Source organism: Glycine soja, chromosome 2, assembly GCF_004193775.1.
Source record: "Glycine soja cultivar W05 chromosome 2, ASM419377v2, whole genome shotgun sequence".
Classification (NCBI taxonomy): domain Eukaryota; kingdom Viridiplantae; phylum Streptophyta; class Magnoliopsida; order Fabales; family Fabaceae; genus Glycine; species Glycine soja.
The window spans coordinates 3,345,354-3,362,715 of NC_041003.1; the positions used below are offsets into that span (position 1 = coordinate 3,345,354).

The 17,362-nt window shown below is 30.7% G+C and overlaps 1 protein-coding gene across 1 annotated transcript; it reads left to right on the top strand.

Moving 5' to 3' along the window:
• The first annotated feature begins 6,411 nt into the window (after positions 1–6,411).
• Positions 6,412–15,725, top strand: LOC114380472 (homeobox protein knotted-1-like 6). Its single transcript, XM_028339551.1, has 5 exons — positions 6,412–6,796; positions 6,911–7,036; positions 7,190–7,325; positions 14,812–15,050; positions 15,338–15,725. Exons 1-5 carry the CDS (start codon positions 6,530–6,532, stop codon positions 15,494–15,496), a joined length of 927 nt encoding a protein of 308 aa, XP_028195352.1. The 5' UTR covers positions 6,412–6,529; the 3' UTR covers positions 15,497–15,725.
• Positions 15,726–17,362: the final 1,637 nt, after the last annotated feature.

The following is a 17,362-nucleotide window of genomic DNA, read 5'->3' on the forward strand; positions in this document are numbered from 1 at the left end:
CATTAAATGGTAAACACATAATTGGATTTTTATAATCAGTATGTTGTAATTTAAAGAATTTATATACATTTTTGAGAAACAATAATGTAAACAAATTTTACATAACAGTACCCATAAATTAAATTTCCAACAAAATGTAAATGTTAATGTTATGCAACAAATTTAAGTTTTGAGTAAAAAAAAAAGTGTTGGTCCAACCTTAGAGGTCCAATGTTGCAGGGTTCACCTGCTGCTTTGTAGCCTCTGGTTTTGGCATCTTGGAAATGTACTTACCATACTTCCAGGTCGTTCCACACGTGAACTTTGTCCCACCATTTTCCTTCTCTTGTTACAAAAGACTCAATTACGATGAATTCTGTACACGATAAAGCCATTTTTAGGTCAATCTTTTAGTCATTGAAAAATACATTTCCTTAAAAACGTAAATAATCTGTATATTCGTTTGATGATCTTGGATAATTAAATTTGGGACCCAAGACGGATGGGATGATAAAACTTTTGTCTGACTTGATGGAAAGACATGATTAAATTATCGATGAATTTTTATAATCATTGTTTATTTATTATATAAAAATCAATTGAAAATTGTAATATATTGTTAATATAAAAAATTTACTATGTTAATCAATTAAAACTATTTTAGATATGATTTTAAAATATGTATTATAAAAAATTGAAAACCTTACCTCACATAACAAATTATGGTTAAATTTTTATACTATCAAAATTGTTTTAATTAAGTTCTTAATTGTAATATTCGTGACATTCAAAACATTTTTTTTACTAGAGCTCATTGTTTGGAAGGAGAGAGAGATATATGACATAAATTCTAAATAAGCTTAAATAACAATTTGATCCTTATAAAACATTCTCTCTTTGTTTTTGTTTTTTTTAAATAATATTTTAATTTTATTTTTTTAAAATAAAAATATTTAATCACTATTGTTAAATAATAACATTAATTAATAAAATAATAACTTGAGATGACAATGAATAATATATACAGTAAGTACGCATAAAATTTTATGGACACGGGTGTGGTACCTTAGTACCCAACCCTATCCATACTTAATAATAATAATAATAAACACAATACTAAAAACAAAAAAGAGTAATTAGGCACGCTTACTAAGCACTCATGCATTAAGCTTAGGATTTTCAAAGAGTATGTAAAACCCACACGCACTTCCATTCTCAAAGCTTATGCAAATTATGCGTTACAAATCTAAGCTCAAAGTCTATTTTTCAAATTAAATGATTTCCACCACACCAATAGCATTTAGCATTAGTCACAGAGGTGAAATAAAAGCATAAAGAGTATAATTAAAACTTATTTAAACAAGCTAAAAGGTTTTAGAATATTAATTTGATAACTCCGAAATTTTGGTTTAATTGATAATCAATTTTGACTAAGAATGATTAGAATTTCTCAATTTTATTATTGTTTTTAATGAAATAATGAGGATTTTAATATTATTTTAATTTTTAGACTAGCAGGGTTCAAAAGAAGGAAATTACAAGTGATTTAGAGAAAAAATTGAAGCAAAAACGTAAAGAGAAAGTTAACGATTGGGGCAATTCACTTAGCACACAAGACTAGCCCAACGCGTCTCCTAGTTTAGAGATGAGCTCAAGCTTAGTGCAAAGAAAGTCCACGAAGAAGCTCAAATGCATGCTCAACGCAAATCCTGCGCTAAGCGTGTAATTGCCGTCATACTCACTAAGCCCAGACGCTATCGCACTCAGCCTGTGATCACACCGTCATACCTGCTAATCCCAGAAGGGCATGCTTATCGCGAGGTCGCATGTAAGCTATCTTAGGCCTATAAAAGGAGTAGGAAGTAAATGAGAAAGACACACGAGACTCAACTCTATATTGAATACACCCAAAGTCTGAGCATCTCTACTAGGGAAAATCTTCCTTCTATAGCCATCCTCTATTCTCTTCCTTTATTCATTCTTTTCCTTTTTTTATCCACGTTAACTCTTAAAGTGTAAAGTCTCTCGTGACAATGAAAGACTAAACCCTTATTGTTGGGAGCCTGGCAGACCAAACTCTTGTAATATAATTTTTCCCTATTATCTATTTAATGTAATTTCATATTGTATTGCTATTTTTTGTGCTTTATTGTTATTAATTATGGTCTGATGTTCATATATTGTTTAAGAGGTAATGCATTGAAAAATGATTATTTCCTAAGAACTGGAAAAGAACATTTAAATGAAATCATTGCTAAGAATAAAGTGATGTTTGTTTAGCCTATTTCATATATATTTAATTTTAATGCAATTTAATATTTAATCTTTGCAAAGGAATTTGTGAAAGAAAATATATAAATTAGGCTTTTTATGCGGAGAACTAAAGATAGAGTATCATAATAGATACAGGTGGAAACTATGATAACATTAGATAAAGAAAAATTATGAACATTACATCACAAATAGTTTTGGCATGCTAGGTCCCAACACATTCTAAATTTATCTTTTGCATTCAAATTATTGTTTCTCTTTTACTTCTGTCCTCTAATTTTTCACTTACAATTTTTTATCTCTTCTACTCCTAATTTTTTAAAAACTGAGTTTGCACCGGTCTAAATATAAATAAAGTCTCGGTGAATTCAACACTCAGACTTCTATTTTACTTTACCACTTAAAATAGATTGATACACTTTCCAACAAATTCACATAATTCAATCATTACAACTACCAAATGAATGAAAATAACAACTTAGCATAATAAGGAAACACATAAAAAGGCTTTGAAGCTCCCAATTAAAACTCCGTTCTTAGAGTGAATCTTCATTGCAAATTCCACAAGTACACCTCTCTCTCACACTAAGACCACATATGATAGAGAAAACACAGTTTGGTGAAAACCTGGCAATAAATCACAACAGCTAAAAAATTTAAAGATTCCAAAATAAAAAAAGTATCGTAAAATTAAATGACTCAAAATGCTTTTTTATAAGTTGTTAGAGATGAGTAGTTGCCTAATTATATATCATCACATCACTAGGGGCTGACACTCTAATTCCCATAATGGGACATTGTTCATCACCAAACATCTTGAAAATTGAAATTGGTTATAACAATTACGATAATTATAAATAATTGTCACTCCTCATTGGGCATGGAGAGCCAGCTAGGTGTCTCATTGTTTTGCAAAAGAGATTGCCATGGGTGGTGGAGGTTCTAACCTTATCTTCCTAGCCGAAGTGTACGAGTAGTGATTCTTCTTTCTAACACGACTGAGGTGTTGTGGCCTAAGGTGAGTACTCGCAAAATACATTCTGATGTTTAAGTGCAAATTTACTAAACAATATTGTGTGATAAACACATACATAACACTATTAAGATTAACTATATATTTGTAAGAGTTTGACAGGTACTAAATTTCTTGGTGTGAAGCTCAAGGACTATCAAAGGAGGGAAATATTATCTTACTTTATGTTGTAACAATAGGCTAACTTCTCTCGATCGAAGTCGAGATATACTTTCTTGTTCCTAAGTACGTTTTGCAGTGTTCTTAATCCTAAGTAGCTAGAAAGCATTGATCGAACTCAACAACTGGTGAATTGAGTTAATTTTTTCAATTACTGTGTCATGTTATACAAATTGAGTCTCAAGTCTAATCCAAAACAAATATTATTGTATTAAGTTATCTTCTATGTCTTGTTGCCTTTGATTTGTCTCTATTACCGCTTTTTTTTCATTACGACATAAGATGCGATCTCGTCATTCCTAAAATTTCTGGTCCCTGGGATAGATTTGATGCAAAGTAAAATAGACAAAGTAGCAGATAAGCATATATAGTTAAGTTCTACTTGTTTAATTAGTGAATCTCTTAATCAACTTGGTGATCCGATCGTTAGCCATCATGTCGACCACAATTAGAAAAAGCATACACTAGAAGTTTTACGCACTCTTTGGTAATTTGTGAAATATTTAAATGAGAAAAAAGATCATAAAAATAAAAGTATAATTTTTTTTGTACTATTATTCACTCATAACTTATTATGTATAATAAGATTATTAATTTTTATAATAATTAATTTAAAAATCATATTAACTGGCAGTATAAGATTATTTTACATTCTATTAGTGTGTATGACCATTAAACTCTATCTAAATATACAATATAATAAAATAAAATCTTGAAATTTGCTTTCCTTAACGGAATGATAATGGAAGTGCTTTATTGTATAAGTATATGTTGCGAGAGAATATAAGTGATTCTAAGAAATTTATTAAACTCAGGCAGTTTGTTCGTGTTTTTAGAATTATTTTTATGGAAGTTGTATTTTAAAAAATGCTATAAATGTGTAAGTTTATTTTTTACGTAAAAATTCGAATACCTTTCAAACAATAAGTAATAATTTTTTAGAACAATTTTGTCAATATGTGATAAAAGAAACTTTTGATCTTAGAATAATTAAATGGATCCTTAATTTAATTATTTTCTTTTTCATTTTTCAAGAAATATGCAATATCTTGGATGAGGTTGAAGAGCAACTAGAAGATTTACGATATATATGCCAAGTTGCCTTCCTTTTTTCCTTTTTCTTTTTAGGTCTTTTCATGCCAATTTGTTTACTTAAAAATTAAGAGTGCAATTCTTCGAATGAATGAATATAATCCTTTCATGAACAACTGAGTAAAGATTCCTCTATTTTATATTTTTATTCACAAAATAAACGAACAAAGGAATCGAAGATTCGTTTAAATTAGTTAATGCGGGAATTTGAATTCAATTTTATGGTATGCTTACTTAAATGAGTTTGATTGCATTCCTTTTACTAATTTTGAAGGTGTTAGTTAATTTAGTTACCAAACTTTCGTGCATTTGTTAGAGTTTTGATTATGGGTTGTGCAAGCTTGACTACCTTACCTTTCGTACGTTTTGATGAATAAGAAATGCCTTACAAAAATTTACATTGAATAAAAAAGTATTCAGCATTGTATTTGACACAGATATTATTTCAAGACAGAAATTAAGACCCTGCCGGGGCCTTTGCTCTATTCATAAAATGCTTTTATAGTCGTTGCTGAAACTTCAGATACATGACATTAGAACTTTCGTTTACATAAAACACTAATTGTAAATTAAGTATTTAGGATAATTAATCATATAATTGGTTCAAATATAAATTTGATCTCTGAAAAATAAAGTCATTTAATTATTTTTTATGATCCTGGATCACGGATGTCTTTTAATTTAATAGGTAAGAGAATAATCTCATTACTTACTGAGTTAATAACTATTGTCTAAAAAAAATTTAAACAAAAAATCTTCTACTTCATAAATCCTGTGGTTTGTAGCAAAAAATAGCTAAAAACATAACTAACATACAATGATTAATACAATTTCAAATTTACAATAGACAAACAAATAAAAATAAAATAGCTTTATAAATATATAACCAAAAAAAGGGAGGGAATATTTTACATTTTGAGCTTTGAAAATGAGTGGCAGGAACTATTGAGCCTTAATTCTTACCATGTAAATATGCATTTCCACATTTAATTCTGAAAGCATGGGACAGGTGTTGACAAGTGACCATTCATACACAAAAGGAGGGGAGGGGGTGAGGTCTAGAGACTAGCATGTAATATTGGTTGGCCTAGACAACCCAAACCATGTTTCCATCATTTGGGAAGTGTCGTAAGCCCGCACGCACCTGATCATTTTAATAATAATAATAAAAAATATTGAAAGCAAATAAAGAGTGAATGAACCAAAAAGCACTTGACCTTTCAAGAGGTAAGTCTACAGTGACTTTCTTAGTTCCTACCTCAACTCCATTCCCACTCTCCTCTTTCCTCAAAGTCCAAACTCTAGTAATTTCAACCAAACTAAATTCTTTTAAAAGAGAAATTAATAATTACTTAATTAGTGTCTCCTTTAAAAAGTTAAATTATTTTCATACAATTAGATATTTTTAAATATGGTCTTTCATTGTCATCTTTGTTAGGACGATGTGAGTGAGTGGTTGGTTCATTTTTGTGAAATAAATTAATAATAATAATTCAATAAAAGTTGATACAATTGTTAATGACCAAACTCATCTTATTATCTTACTGGTAAATAAGGTATAAATATATTTGTAAGCGCTTCAAGTCTGGTGTGATTTTGATGAATCTAAATTTTGGTTTTAAAAAATATTTAACTATCGGTTTAGTTTTTATAATTTTTAAATTTATTTCTTTTAATTTTTATAATTAACAAGTAAATTTTTTAATTCTTAAAATTTAATAAGTAAATTTTTTAATCTCTTAAAAAATCAACAAATCTACTTATTAAATATAAAAATTAAAAGTGATAAGTATAGAATCTATTAAATCTAAAATAATAATAATAATAATAAAATGTTAATATTATTATATATATTTTTTGGGTGTTACTTATTTCCTTCTCCTTGAAGACTAGCTGTCTCGGGCAGTGGCAGCATAACCAGAAAAAGGTTCCAGAAATTCTGGTAAGGAACGAAGCAAAGCAAACGCAGCGTTTCGTTTCGTGTCGCTGCTGGTTATGGATGGAATGTACGGAGTGCCGGCGGAGTACGCCGACAAGGCTCTCATGACGCCGGAGAATCTGATTTTCCCGCCGGACTACCACCACGACTTCCTCGCCGCCGGCCGGATTCCGCTGTTCGGATCCGACGAGTTCTTCTCCTCCTCCGCCGGAATTCACCGGCAGCAGGAAGATGACGTGGCAGCCACCACTGTCATGAAGGCCAAAATCGCCTCTCACCCTCACTACCCTCGCCTCCTCCAAGCTTACATCGAGTGTCAGAAGGTGCATAACAAACTCGTTAAAATTAGTTGCAACAATTTGTAAACGTTTCTCGGAGGAAGAAAAAAAAACGGTTATAACAAACTTTTTTTTGTGTTACGGATGCTGCTGTTGCAGGTTGGGGCGCCTCCGGAAATCGCGCGCTTGTTGGAGGAAATCCGGCGAGAAAATGACCCGTGCAAGAGCGACGCCGTTTCTTCTTCCACGTGCTTTGGAGCCGATCCCGAGCTTGACGAATTCATGGTCCCCCCTTTCTTTCTCTCTGCACACGCACGCACACAAATATATATACATATATATATATATATATATATATATTTATAATCTATATATATTATTATTACAACTTTCGTCAAGATTGTGTTTCCGATTATCCATTTTTTTTTCTGGTTTCAGGAAGCCTACTGCGACATGTTGGTGAAGTATAAATCCGACTTGGCTCGCCCTTTTGATGAAGCAACCACTTTCCTCAACAAGATCGAAATGCAGCTCAGCCATCTCTGCACTGGTGCTTCCGTTTCCAACGTTTCTGGTTTGTTCTTCTCTCTCCCTCTTTCTCTTCAGTGTCTTACTAGCTGTAAGCTCTTGCTCACTGCTAGTGCTATTAATTATAATTTCGGAACTCGATGTTCCTTCGTTGATATCTGTGCTGCTTTTTACAAAGAGAAAAAAAAAACGATAAGGTTTTAATAAACGCTGGGAAGCTGTTCTAGTAATAGTACCCTTAGCACTTCAAGCGCGTGGATAACTTACAAATTTATTTCAGTTTAATCAGTGGTCTAATTCGAGCTCAGGGTATATGCAGCTCGAGTTTTGGGTCTTAAGTAGTAATAGTATAACCAGTTGGCACATCGATGACGCATGTATCAATGGACAAAAAATTGTTTCAGTTTAACCAAATCTTAAGTTTGAGTTTGAGTTCTTAGTATACGTGTTTTGAACATGTGATTTGGACCAAAAAAGAAGTACTCTTAATTAAGCCACACATGGAGCAATGAACAATGTTTCATGTTTGGTTGCTTTCTTTGATGTGCCTGGTCCTTATCTCTTGGTTGTTTAACCATTGGCTGAGAACATGCATGAATAAACCTCACAGAAATAGTCTTATAAGTTGGCAGCAAATATGTGCTTGTGAGAATGAGATGGAGACATGACACACAGCTTTTTTACGAAGAGTGTACTAGAAAGAAAACAAAAAGGAAAGGGAAACCCTAACACTTCTCTCTCTTTCCTATGGATTAGTGTTTATGTATGACTGTGCTGCTGCTGGCTTCTCGCTGTTAATGTATGTAACTTTCTTTGTGTGCTTTCACTGTTAGACAGTAATCCATGGCTTCTTTCGTCATAGTAGGAGAAAAAAGTTTGGTTGTTTGGTCATTCCGGGGTAGTAGTAATGCTGTTTGAGCCTTTCGCCTTTTTCAGTTCCTTCTTTATACGGGTCTCCGAATTAATTGCTAGCTTCTATGGACTTGTGTGGTTTGTTTTGTTTGGCCTTGGAGTTGTTCTCTCCGCACGCTTTTCTTAGTTTCTAATATTTTTTTAATCTCATTTTATTTTTCTTTTATGCTTTTCCTGCTTGCGAATGTGTCAAGTTTGACGAGCAACGGTCTTCTGCATCTGGCATCTGGCCCTTCAATTTTGACATTGCAGATGTTCTTAAATGACATCTCAAATAGTGGCCTCGATTTAAGACACTGACCAAACAATAGATGATTGTTGGTTTTTCAAACACCCTTGAGTTTAAATGTTTTTCCTTACTACTTTGGTCCTTTTGACGCCCCTTTCAGCTCCCCAATATGTATAGGCTTGTAAGTGCATGCATATTTTGAACAACTTTCTGTTTGAAAATCTTCCACAGAAAATTCGTTCGAGTAATGTTTATGCCCGCTGGTTTGATCGATATTCTCCAGTTGGTATATTTTGGTTCTCTAATTGTTGGAGAACATTTCTCCTGATAAAAGGTTTGTTTTCTTTTTGCTTCCCTAGCTAGCTATTCAACTCAGAAACAAATGCTGGTAGTGAATATTTTGAAGGCCGTGGTTTTACTTGCGTTGACACCTAAATTTTATTTATAAGGATTATTTTTTGTTAGATATTAAATTCAAATTGTTATCTGATAATCATTTGTCAAACTTATATTCTTTTATTTATCATGAACATTAGAGGCTAAAAAAGTATACTCTCAGGCTTAATATTATATTGTGGAATATAGCAGAAATGCTATCTATAATTTGTAGTATTGGAAACTAGAAATTATATGATATAGTACTAGTATATGATATCTGTTGTGATTCATATGTGTGAATTATTAATTCGGCATCCAAATGCTCATTGCTTGAGATGAACTACTTTCTTCTTTCTTCCAGCACACATGAAACTTACACGTTTCAAAGACTTATTATGATAATAACGTAATTTAAATATTAGTATAACCTTCTAATGTACCCATTTTGGATTAGATTTACACATGATCTGACAGTAATAGCATGCAATGATTCTGCTTTCATACTTTATTAATGTATCGAGTTCCAATAGAGCACAGGTGATGCATGTTGTTGGGAGATAAAAAAAATGCTCATGGGGAATTGTCTAAGGGCTGATTATCTGTCTGAAGCTAAAGTAATGTCAGATTTTTCTTAAAATAATCGAAATTTAGTTGCTTTGGGTTATCTTGTTGGTTAGTAAAATTAGAAAAAAGAATGAGCTCAACATTATTGAAGTTAGATTATCCTGTTTGTTCATGCTTTTGTTGAAGAAAATTAATTTTGCGAATTTACTGTAAAATGAGGTTTTAATCTAAAGGACTCAGCTGATTGTAAATTGATGCTTTACTTCAATTTCTTTCAGATCTTGTTCTCTCTCATTCTCTGTTCAATCCGTGATCATGTTTCTTTATATAATATTTTACCCTATGTTGAAGTTGAACATAGGCATGTGTCAAATATTTATTTTGGGGTTGTCAACTTTATTATTGTAGAATTTTATTTTGGTTACTGAATTTTAGCCCCGCCAGAAAGATCAGTAACAATTCCCATACCGTTTTGCTAAGTGTGGAGGCTGGAATGCAGTGTGGATTCTAATACTATATTTTGATATTTTTTAATGTTAAAAAGGGTGGTCATTGGTCATCAGGTTGGTTAAGGTTGGCAAATATTACTATTTATACCTGGAAGTACAGATTACCTTTTCAGGGTTGATGTTTTCATTTGTAAGTTGCTTTGTGTTGCATCCTTAATTTGATGGATTCTCCTTCATTATGCTTTTTGCCTACCTATATTCCTTTAGCGATTGCCTCAAAAGCTAAGTTGACAGGATGTGAAATCCTTTGCTTCTAAATTTCTTCTTTCTACTTTTTCTTGTACACGTACTGCAATCACTGTGTCAAATTGGATCTGGTATTTTCTTAGAAGCAAGTTTTCAGGTTCTTGGATTGACATGTACTTGTGACAAACTTATGCTTATTCTTTGCATTAGTGAGGCATTGTTGGCTCTGGTTTATTTCTTTTATTAGTCAAAATCTTATTGGGAAGGAGTATAAAAGGTTCTCCCAGCCATTTTCAAATAGAACGTCGACAATAATTTACATTTATATATTTCCTAAACTCTTTGACCTCCTAGGCATAGATAAAAAATAAAAAAAACTCATTTGGTTTAAATATCACCCGACAAAAGATGAAGAACCTGAAACTTTTGACTTGATCCAACTCCAGCTTCAACTTTGATTAGTTGCAATACTTTGTTCCAATTAATTTATAGTATAATTCTTGAAGATAATTTCATTCCTATGTAGTAAAATAGACCAAATACAGGAGAAGCATAGTAATTGCCACAAATGTTTTAAATTCTTCCCATATTTTTTGACCTCTATCATGGTTGATTATGCTGTGCTTTTTAATGTATGCCTTTTCCAGATCGTCCCAAACAACTTGAATATCTAGTGTGATTCCTAAATGATCCATTTAAATAAAAGTTTTACTCAATTAGGCCTCTAAATGGGCATGAACATTGTGATATTTTACACTCTGATGTGTTTTTTCAGCATACGGTCGAATGGATGTTTTTTGTTGCTCATGATGTCATTGAAGTGTGTAATTAACCGAAGGTTTTTTTTCCCTGACTGAAGGCATCAGTAAAGTGCTAAAAAAAATCTAATACCTCCAGGTTTTAGACATAATTAAAGTAATTGCTTTAGATTAAGAGTTGGATATGAAGGAAATAGTGGGTTGAAATGAAAAGGAATGGAAAATATATATTAGTTATTCATTCATGTCCTCCGTCTTATTTTATGATCTTTTGCAATCACATAACTGTTTAATCATGAATGTAGTATGTTATAGTAAAGATAAAAATACTTAATAACCGTTGATAGCCTACTATTAGTAGGTTTCTTTGCACTTCCGTTGTGTGTTCATTATTTATTTTATAGTGGACAAAAGTTCACTATTGCTCCGTCCTCAATCATCTGGTGAATCTATGGCAGGTGTAAAATGGTGAGTGCATCGGATGTTAGGGAATTGGAGTATTGAAATCCTAACATCACACTTCTTTTGTAGTACTATTTTTCAACACATTTTTTATTATTAAATGAATTTTACGTTGGACGTGTTAAAATAGGGAATGAGTCTTGCATGATTTAGTGGATCTAACATGAATTTTTCACCAACTAAAAAGTGTATTGGTGGCATTGTTCATTTCGGAAATTTTGTGAAATGGAGAAATTTTATTTCACACGTGTTAATTATAATTTTAGTACTTTCAAAACCACAAGTAGTGCTATCATGTATGTATTTATATTGGACCGTGTTTAGTGGCTTGGATGTTTTGACTTTTTAAGTCCAAGAGATATGATAAGATCATAAGCATAGCGTCTCCCTGTTTTGTGTCTACGTAGTGCAACATTAATTTGCCTTCTAAGTTAATATTTATTTATATTCTGAAAGATTTAAGTTAAGGAATTGATAACCCTAGAGGATTTGCTTTTGCGGGTGCCTAAATTACAGTGATGCAGAAATCATATGCAAAATATCATGCTGCTGGATAGGTGGTATCTATTACACGAAGGGCTTTCAGCTTCATTTTTATGTTCATATATAAAACACATTTTATACATTTTTATGGTGGTTCTGAAAGGACTCAAGTTCTCGAATCTCCAAAATAATTTGGACTTTTTTTCATTTGTACGTTATGGTTTCTTTATTTGTTTCTTCGACATCTTAGGATTTTGATAACTACATATAATAAGCATGGAGAATGTGAGGGAAAGAGTTGGAAGCTGGTGGTTTCTGATGAAATATTAATTAGGACCTTTTAGAAAAATCCCGTGTGCAGCGGGTGATCAAAGAGTCATAGCTTTCACATGCACTCCCGCAGAATTCGCTGTGATTTTTGCTACAGCTTTTTCTTTTTTCTTTGAAGATAGAACGTTCATGTCATTGCCATGTATGTAATATGTATATACCTTCCCCACTGCTCTTGCCGCTGCGTGTCATTGCCATTCTCCGATATTTTGTTATCTTGTGGGCCTCTGCCATTGACCCCTTGGTCATTTGCATGATGCGTAACACTTTTCGATCCCCAAATGCCTCATCTTTTTTATAAATGGGGTCCCTCTTTGTGAACAAAGCAACCCTATTATCATGCATAGTTAAAGCTGAGACTTAATTCTCTCGTTAGTACTTAGTAGTGTGTTCCTCAGGCGTTTTTTGTTATTAATCAAGGATATTCTTTATAATAGGGACACTAATTTCTTTTGGAGACTGAAAGATCACTTAAAGTCTTTTTTCGTACACATAGCTAGAGTTGAATCTCTATTATACTTCTGAAATCCTGCTATCTGCCATATCTTGTTGGTATTGGACATTTGTTTTGGGGTACTACAAGCCGTAGGAAGGTCTTTATTATTTACTTAAATGTATTGTATGAATAAAGAGAGAAAGATAAATTTAGTTTGATTGATTGGTTGAAAATGATACGTGACCTGTGTGTGAGTTGTTGTAACTCGAATTTGATTTGTAGGAATAAAAAAATTGTATTAACAGAGAAAAGATTAAGATGTGAAGGTTTATGAAATGGGTAATTAAGGAAACTGAAGTGTAATAACTAGGGCTGTGATGATGCTGTACGGTGTGCCTCGTTGGAAGCTTTGAGTCTCTCTCTGGTTAGGGCCATAGTGACAATGGATGGAACCGGGCACTGACATTGATGTTTTTCTTTACTTTCTTTTATTTTATTTCTTTCCAACCTAGGTCTGCTCTGGTCTGATCTGGTCTGGTTGTACAGTGTACTCTCATGCGATGGTCAAATCCTTGTCGGATTGAGTGGGTGTCAGAAGCAATTTGTGGGTGGGTGCTCGTGGGCTAGTAGCCCTGTACTTAACCATTATTCGATCGCCTTTGAGATAATCTGCTCAGAAGAAATCATGAGTGACAAAAGTTTCTCTCAAGATTAATTTATGTTCAGGATGGAAATGAGATAATTAATGATGGAAATGGAATAGGTTTGGTTTTATAAGGTTTTAAGTATTTTTTGAAATCTAAAGGTTTGGGTCTTACTTATTTGATCTAAGGTTTGATTTAAAAATTAAAAAAATCCAGTATTTTTTAATTTTTAATTAAAAACTATTTGTAATTTTTTTAAAATTTATTTTACTTATTTCTTAATGTTTAATTAAAAAACTATTTTGTAATAGAAGCTTGCTTCTATAAGTAGGTTGATAAATGTAAATATATGTGGAAATCAGCTTCATGTTTTAATACATTCATAAATATATAAATTCAAAATATTGTAGTAAGATTTTATTATAATGATAATATTATTATTTACTTTTAATACGACAATTTGTTAGGTTTTTTTTATGCAGATTTTGTTAGGTTTAAAACAAATCTTTTGGGACCCCATGAACTTTTTTAAGGGAAGAATTTATTTTAGGTTCTTGGATCATTTTTTAGGGTGATATTATATAGGATTTAAGAATTTTTGTTATTTTTGTTCTAGTGGTAAAATCTAATTTTAGTTCTTGAATTTTACTTGGACAAAAAAAATAAAAAACATCACCCTTCTTTTATCTCAAGTGACATTATAAAATGATATATATATATATATATATATATATACCAAAGTGAATTTCTTGAGAATTCTTTCCTTGGAATCCAATTTTTAGAATGGAAAACTCTTGAGCAAAAATAATAATAAATTTGATGAACATGAGTTTTTGAGCTAAAAAATCTAGCTTAATAATTCTTATTAAAGATGTTTTAAGTATCCGAAAAGTTTGGTGGATCGTATCTAATTTGAGTCAAATCCACTGCTTACTCAGTCTGAGTGTTTTTTCCCCTTAATATAGACTTAGCTTAAGGATAATTAATAGTCTTTTCATTTGGACCAACAAATAGCTTGATTAAAAGGTTTTTCAAATGACATAACATACTCACTTAGGGTTTGACTTAGGCTAACTTGAAGTAAGTTAGTAAGTTTTGACGAGGGATTTGACCTATTATTACTTAGTTTATATCGATAGTACTATTATAAAAGAAAACCCTGTACCTTAGTTTATATTACTATTATTATAAAACATAAAACCTTGTACCATAGTTTATATTGATATTATTATAAAATAAAACCTTGTACCTTCTGTTATTGAATTTCATTTTAAACTTGTATGTTGTTATGTTACTTTTTGAGTTGAATGTACTAATGCATAAAATTTACATCAACAATTAATTAAAAATTATTGTTAATATGCCTTTCAAGATATTATAGATGTTAACCAAATTTATCATATATAACAATTTGTGATTGAATGATATAAGAAAAATGTTCGACAAGTATATTTACTTTATTTGTTATATTTATGCATCACAATTTCATATAGGATTCTCTTTTTTTTTTATAATTGTTCTTATATTTTGCATTTTTTTGTAACTAATTTTTATTTTACAACAAATAATTTAACTTTTATATTATTGTAAATTCGAAGTCGTATCCCTTGAATGATTTTGATATTGCTATTGTTTGGCTAGATGATGGGGGTGTGTCTTCGGACGAAGATTTGAGTACCGGAGATGGTGATGCTCAAGATGGCCAATTAAAGGGTGAAGATCGTGAGCTCAAGGATAGGCTTTTACGAAAGTTTGGGAGTCACATCGGTACTTTGAAACTCGAGTTTTCAAAGAAGAAAAAGAAGGGTAAGCTTCCAAAGGAAGCAAGACAAGCATTGCTTCAATGGTGGAATGTTCACTACAAATGGCCTTACCCTACGGTAAATATTTCAATTCTTGTGTTTTACTTTCCCCTGCAAAATGGTGAATATAATTTTCATATATATCAACTGTATATTATTGAGATATGATACATATACTATAAATTCATGCAACAATTTATATAACATTACTTTTTGCATCTATTTCTATTCATCATTAAAACATGTAACAAATGATGTGTAGGAAAAAGATAAGCATAAAAAATGTTGGTTGTATGAATTATTATACAAATATCATTTTTTTAATATTATTAAACTTGTATTTTGTTTTACTTGATCATCTATAGGAAGCTGATAAGATTGAACTGGCTAAGTCAACAGGGCTGGACCAGAAGCAAATTAACAATTGGTTTATTAACCAAAGAAAACGTCATTGGAAACCATCAGAGAATATGCAGTTTTCTATGATGGAAAATTTTAACGGACGGATCCTTGCTGATGAATGAATGAGGTGCATGTACATGATATTTTCAAATGTATATCCCGATTAATTATTGCTTGTATTTTCTTTTTTGTAAATTCTAAATTAAAAGCAGATTACTGACAGTAAAATGCTTATTACTTTCCCATGAAGGAAAAGGGAAATGATCATAATAGTATTCTTGATAAATAACTACTGACATTGTGAATTAACACTTATACTTTGGTTCAAGGTTCTTCTCCCATTCTAGCTCATTGCCGTTGCATTAATTAATTTGTCACTTTGCATTTATCAATGTATCAATAGATAGTTTATGGTTAACTGGATTTTTGTGGATATCTATACTAATGTTTGAAAAGCATATTATGTGTGAAAGCAATCAAAGTATTACTATTTTATGTAGAAAAACATGAAAAATGTACCCTGAAAAGTATTAATACTTTTAAATGTTTATAGGTAGATCAGAAATTAAACTGCAAAGTTAGTACGAAATTTGCAGCAAGTCAACTATTGCATTTGTGAAGATTTTGTTTTTAGTCTTTGTGAAGTTTTTTTTATCATATTTAGTATTTTATTCATTTTTATTCATCAGTATTAGTCCCTCCTAAGAGCTATTGCGTATATTTATTCCCTCTAAGGACTAATATTGATGATTAAAAATATGAGACTACAAATAATAAAAGAAATATAAGAATAAAAAAACATAAAGTTTTAGAGGGATTTAAAATTAATTAAATAGGTATCTAACAAATTAGATTTTAGACAACTTTTAAAATATGTTTGGACGAATGAATTTTAAATTCTAAAAAATTTTAAATTTTAAGAATTTTAAATATTTCAATTGAATTTTTTTTATTTTTAAAATTTTGTATTTGAATAAAAATAAAATAAAATTGTGAGATGAAAGAAAATGAATGTAAAAAGAATAGAATATATGGTTGGTCTGCGTATAGTGGATGTAGTTCTATGTATCTTTCTACGTCTACACTTGATCGACGCTCTGCGAGCTCAGACCTCTCAGATGGAAAAGAGGATGAATGTGATAAAAGAAATACGTGAATGTTTTGGAAGGTTCTATTAAAAAAAGAATTTTAATTTCTCACCTTTTAGAAGGAAATTAAAATTCTATATTTTTAGTTATTTAAAATTATGTTTTAAAATTTTAAAAATTTAAATTCTTAATAAAAAATTCAAACAATGAATTTTAGATAATTTTTTTTTTAAAATTCTTTGAATTACGTTTCTCAAGTTAAAATTTTGAATCCAGATGCATAGAAAATTTGAATCTAAGTTCAAATCTGAAAGTGAAAGTCTAATTTCTTTTAGAAATTAGAATTGTAAAAAATTGGCCCAATCAATGTGAGCGGAAATAGATAATATTAAGACTAAATAATTTTTATCCTTTTTTTATTTATTATGACACTCTCTTTTCTAATCAGTAAATACTACATGTTAATTCTAATTAATACTAATAGATGGAAGTCACAAAATATTGAATGCCGTAAATGTTAATTATTACTTGCTACACATCATGGAACATTATCAACAATCAACCATTGTTTAAGCTTTCTTTGAGAGGTACTTTCTCCGTTTCGAATTATATGACATTTTAGATATTTTTTTTTCCAAAATAATGTTTTTTTTAATAAAATTAATGTTGTATTAAATATTTTTTATTTTTCAAGATTACTTTTAATCAATATTTAGTGAAAATAGTATATAGGAAGAATAAATATATCATTAATTAGAGAGATAAATAATATATTATAAAATTATCTAATATATATTTTTTAAAATGCAATAAATTAATTATATTCTTAAAACTGAAGGAGTAATAAAAATAAAAATAAGCAAGCACACACTTTAGACATTGTAAAAAGACAAGTTTTGG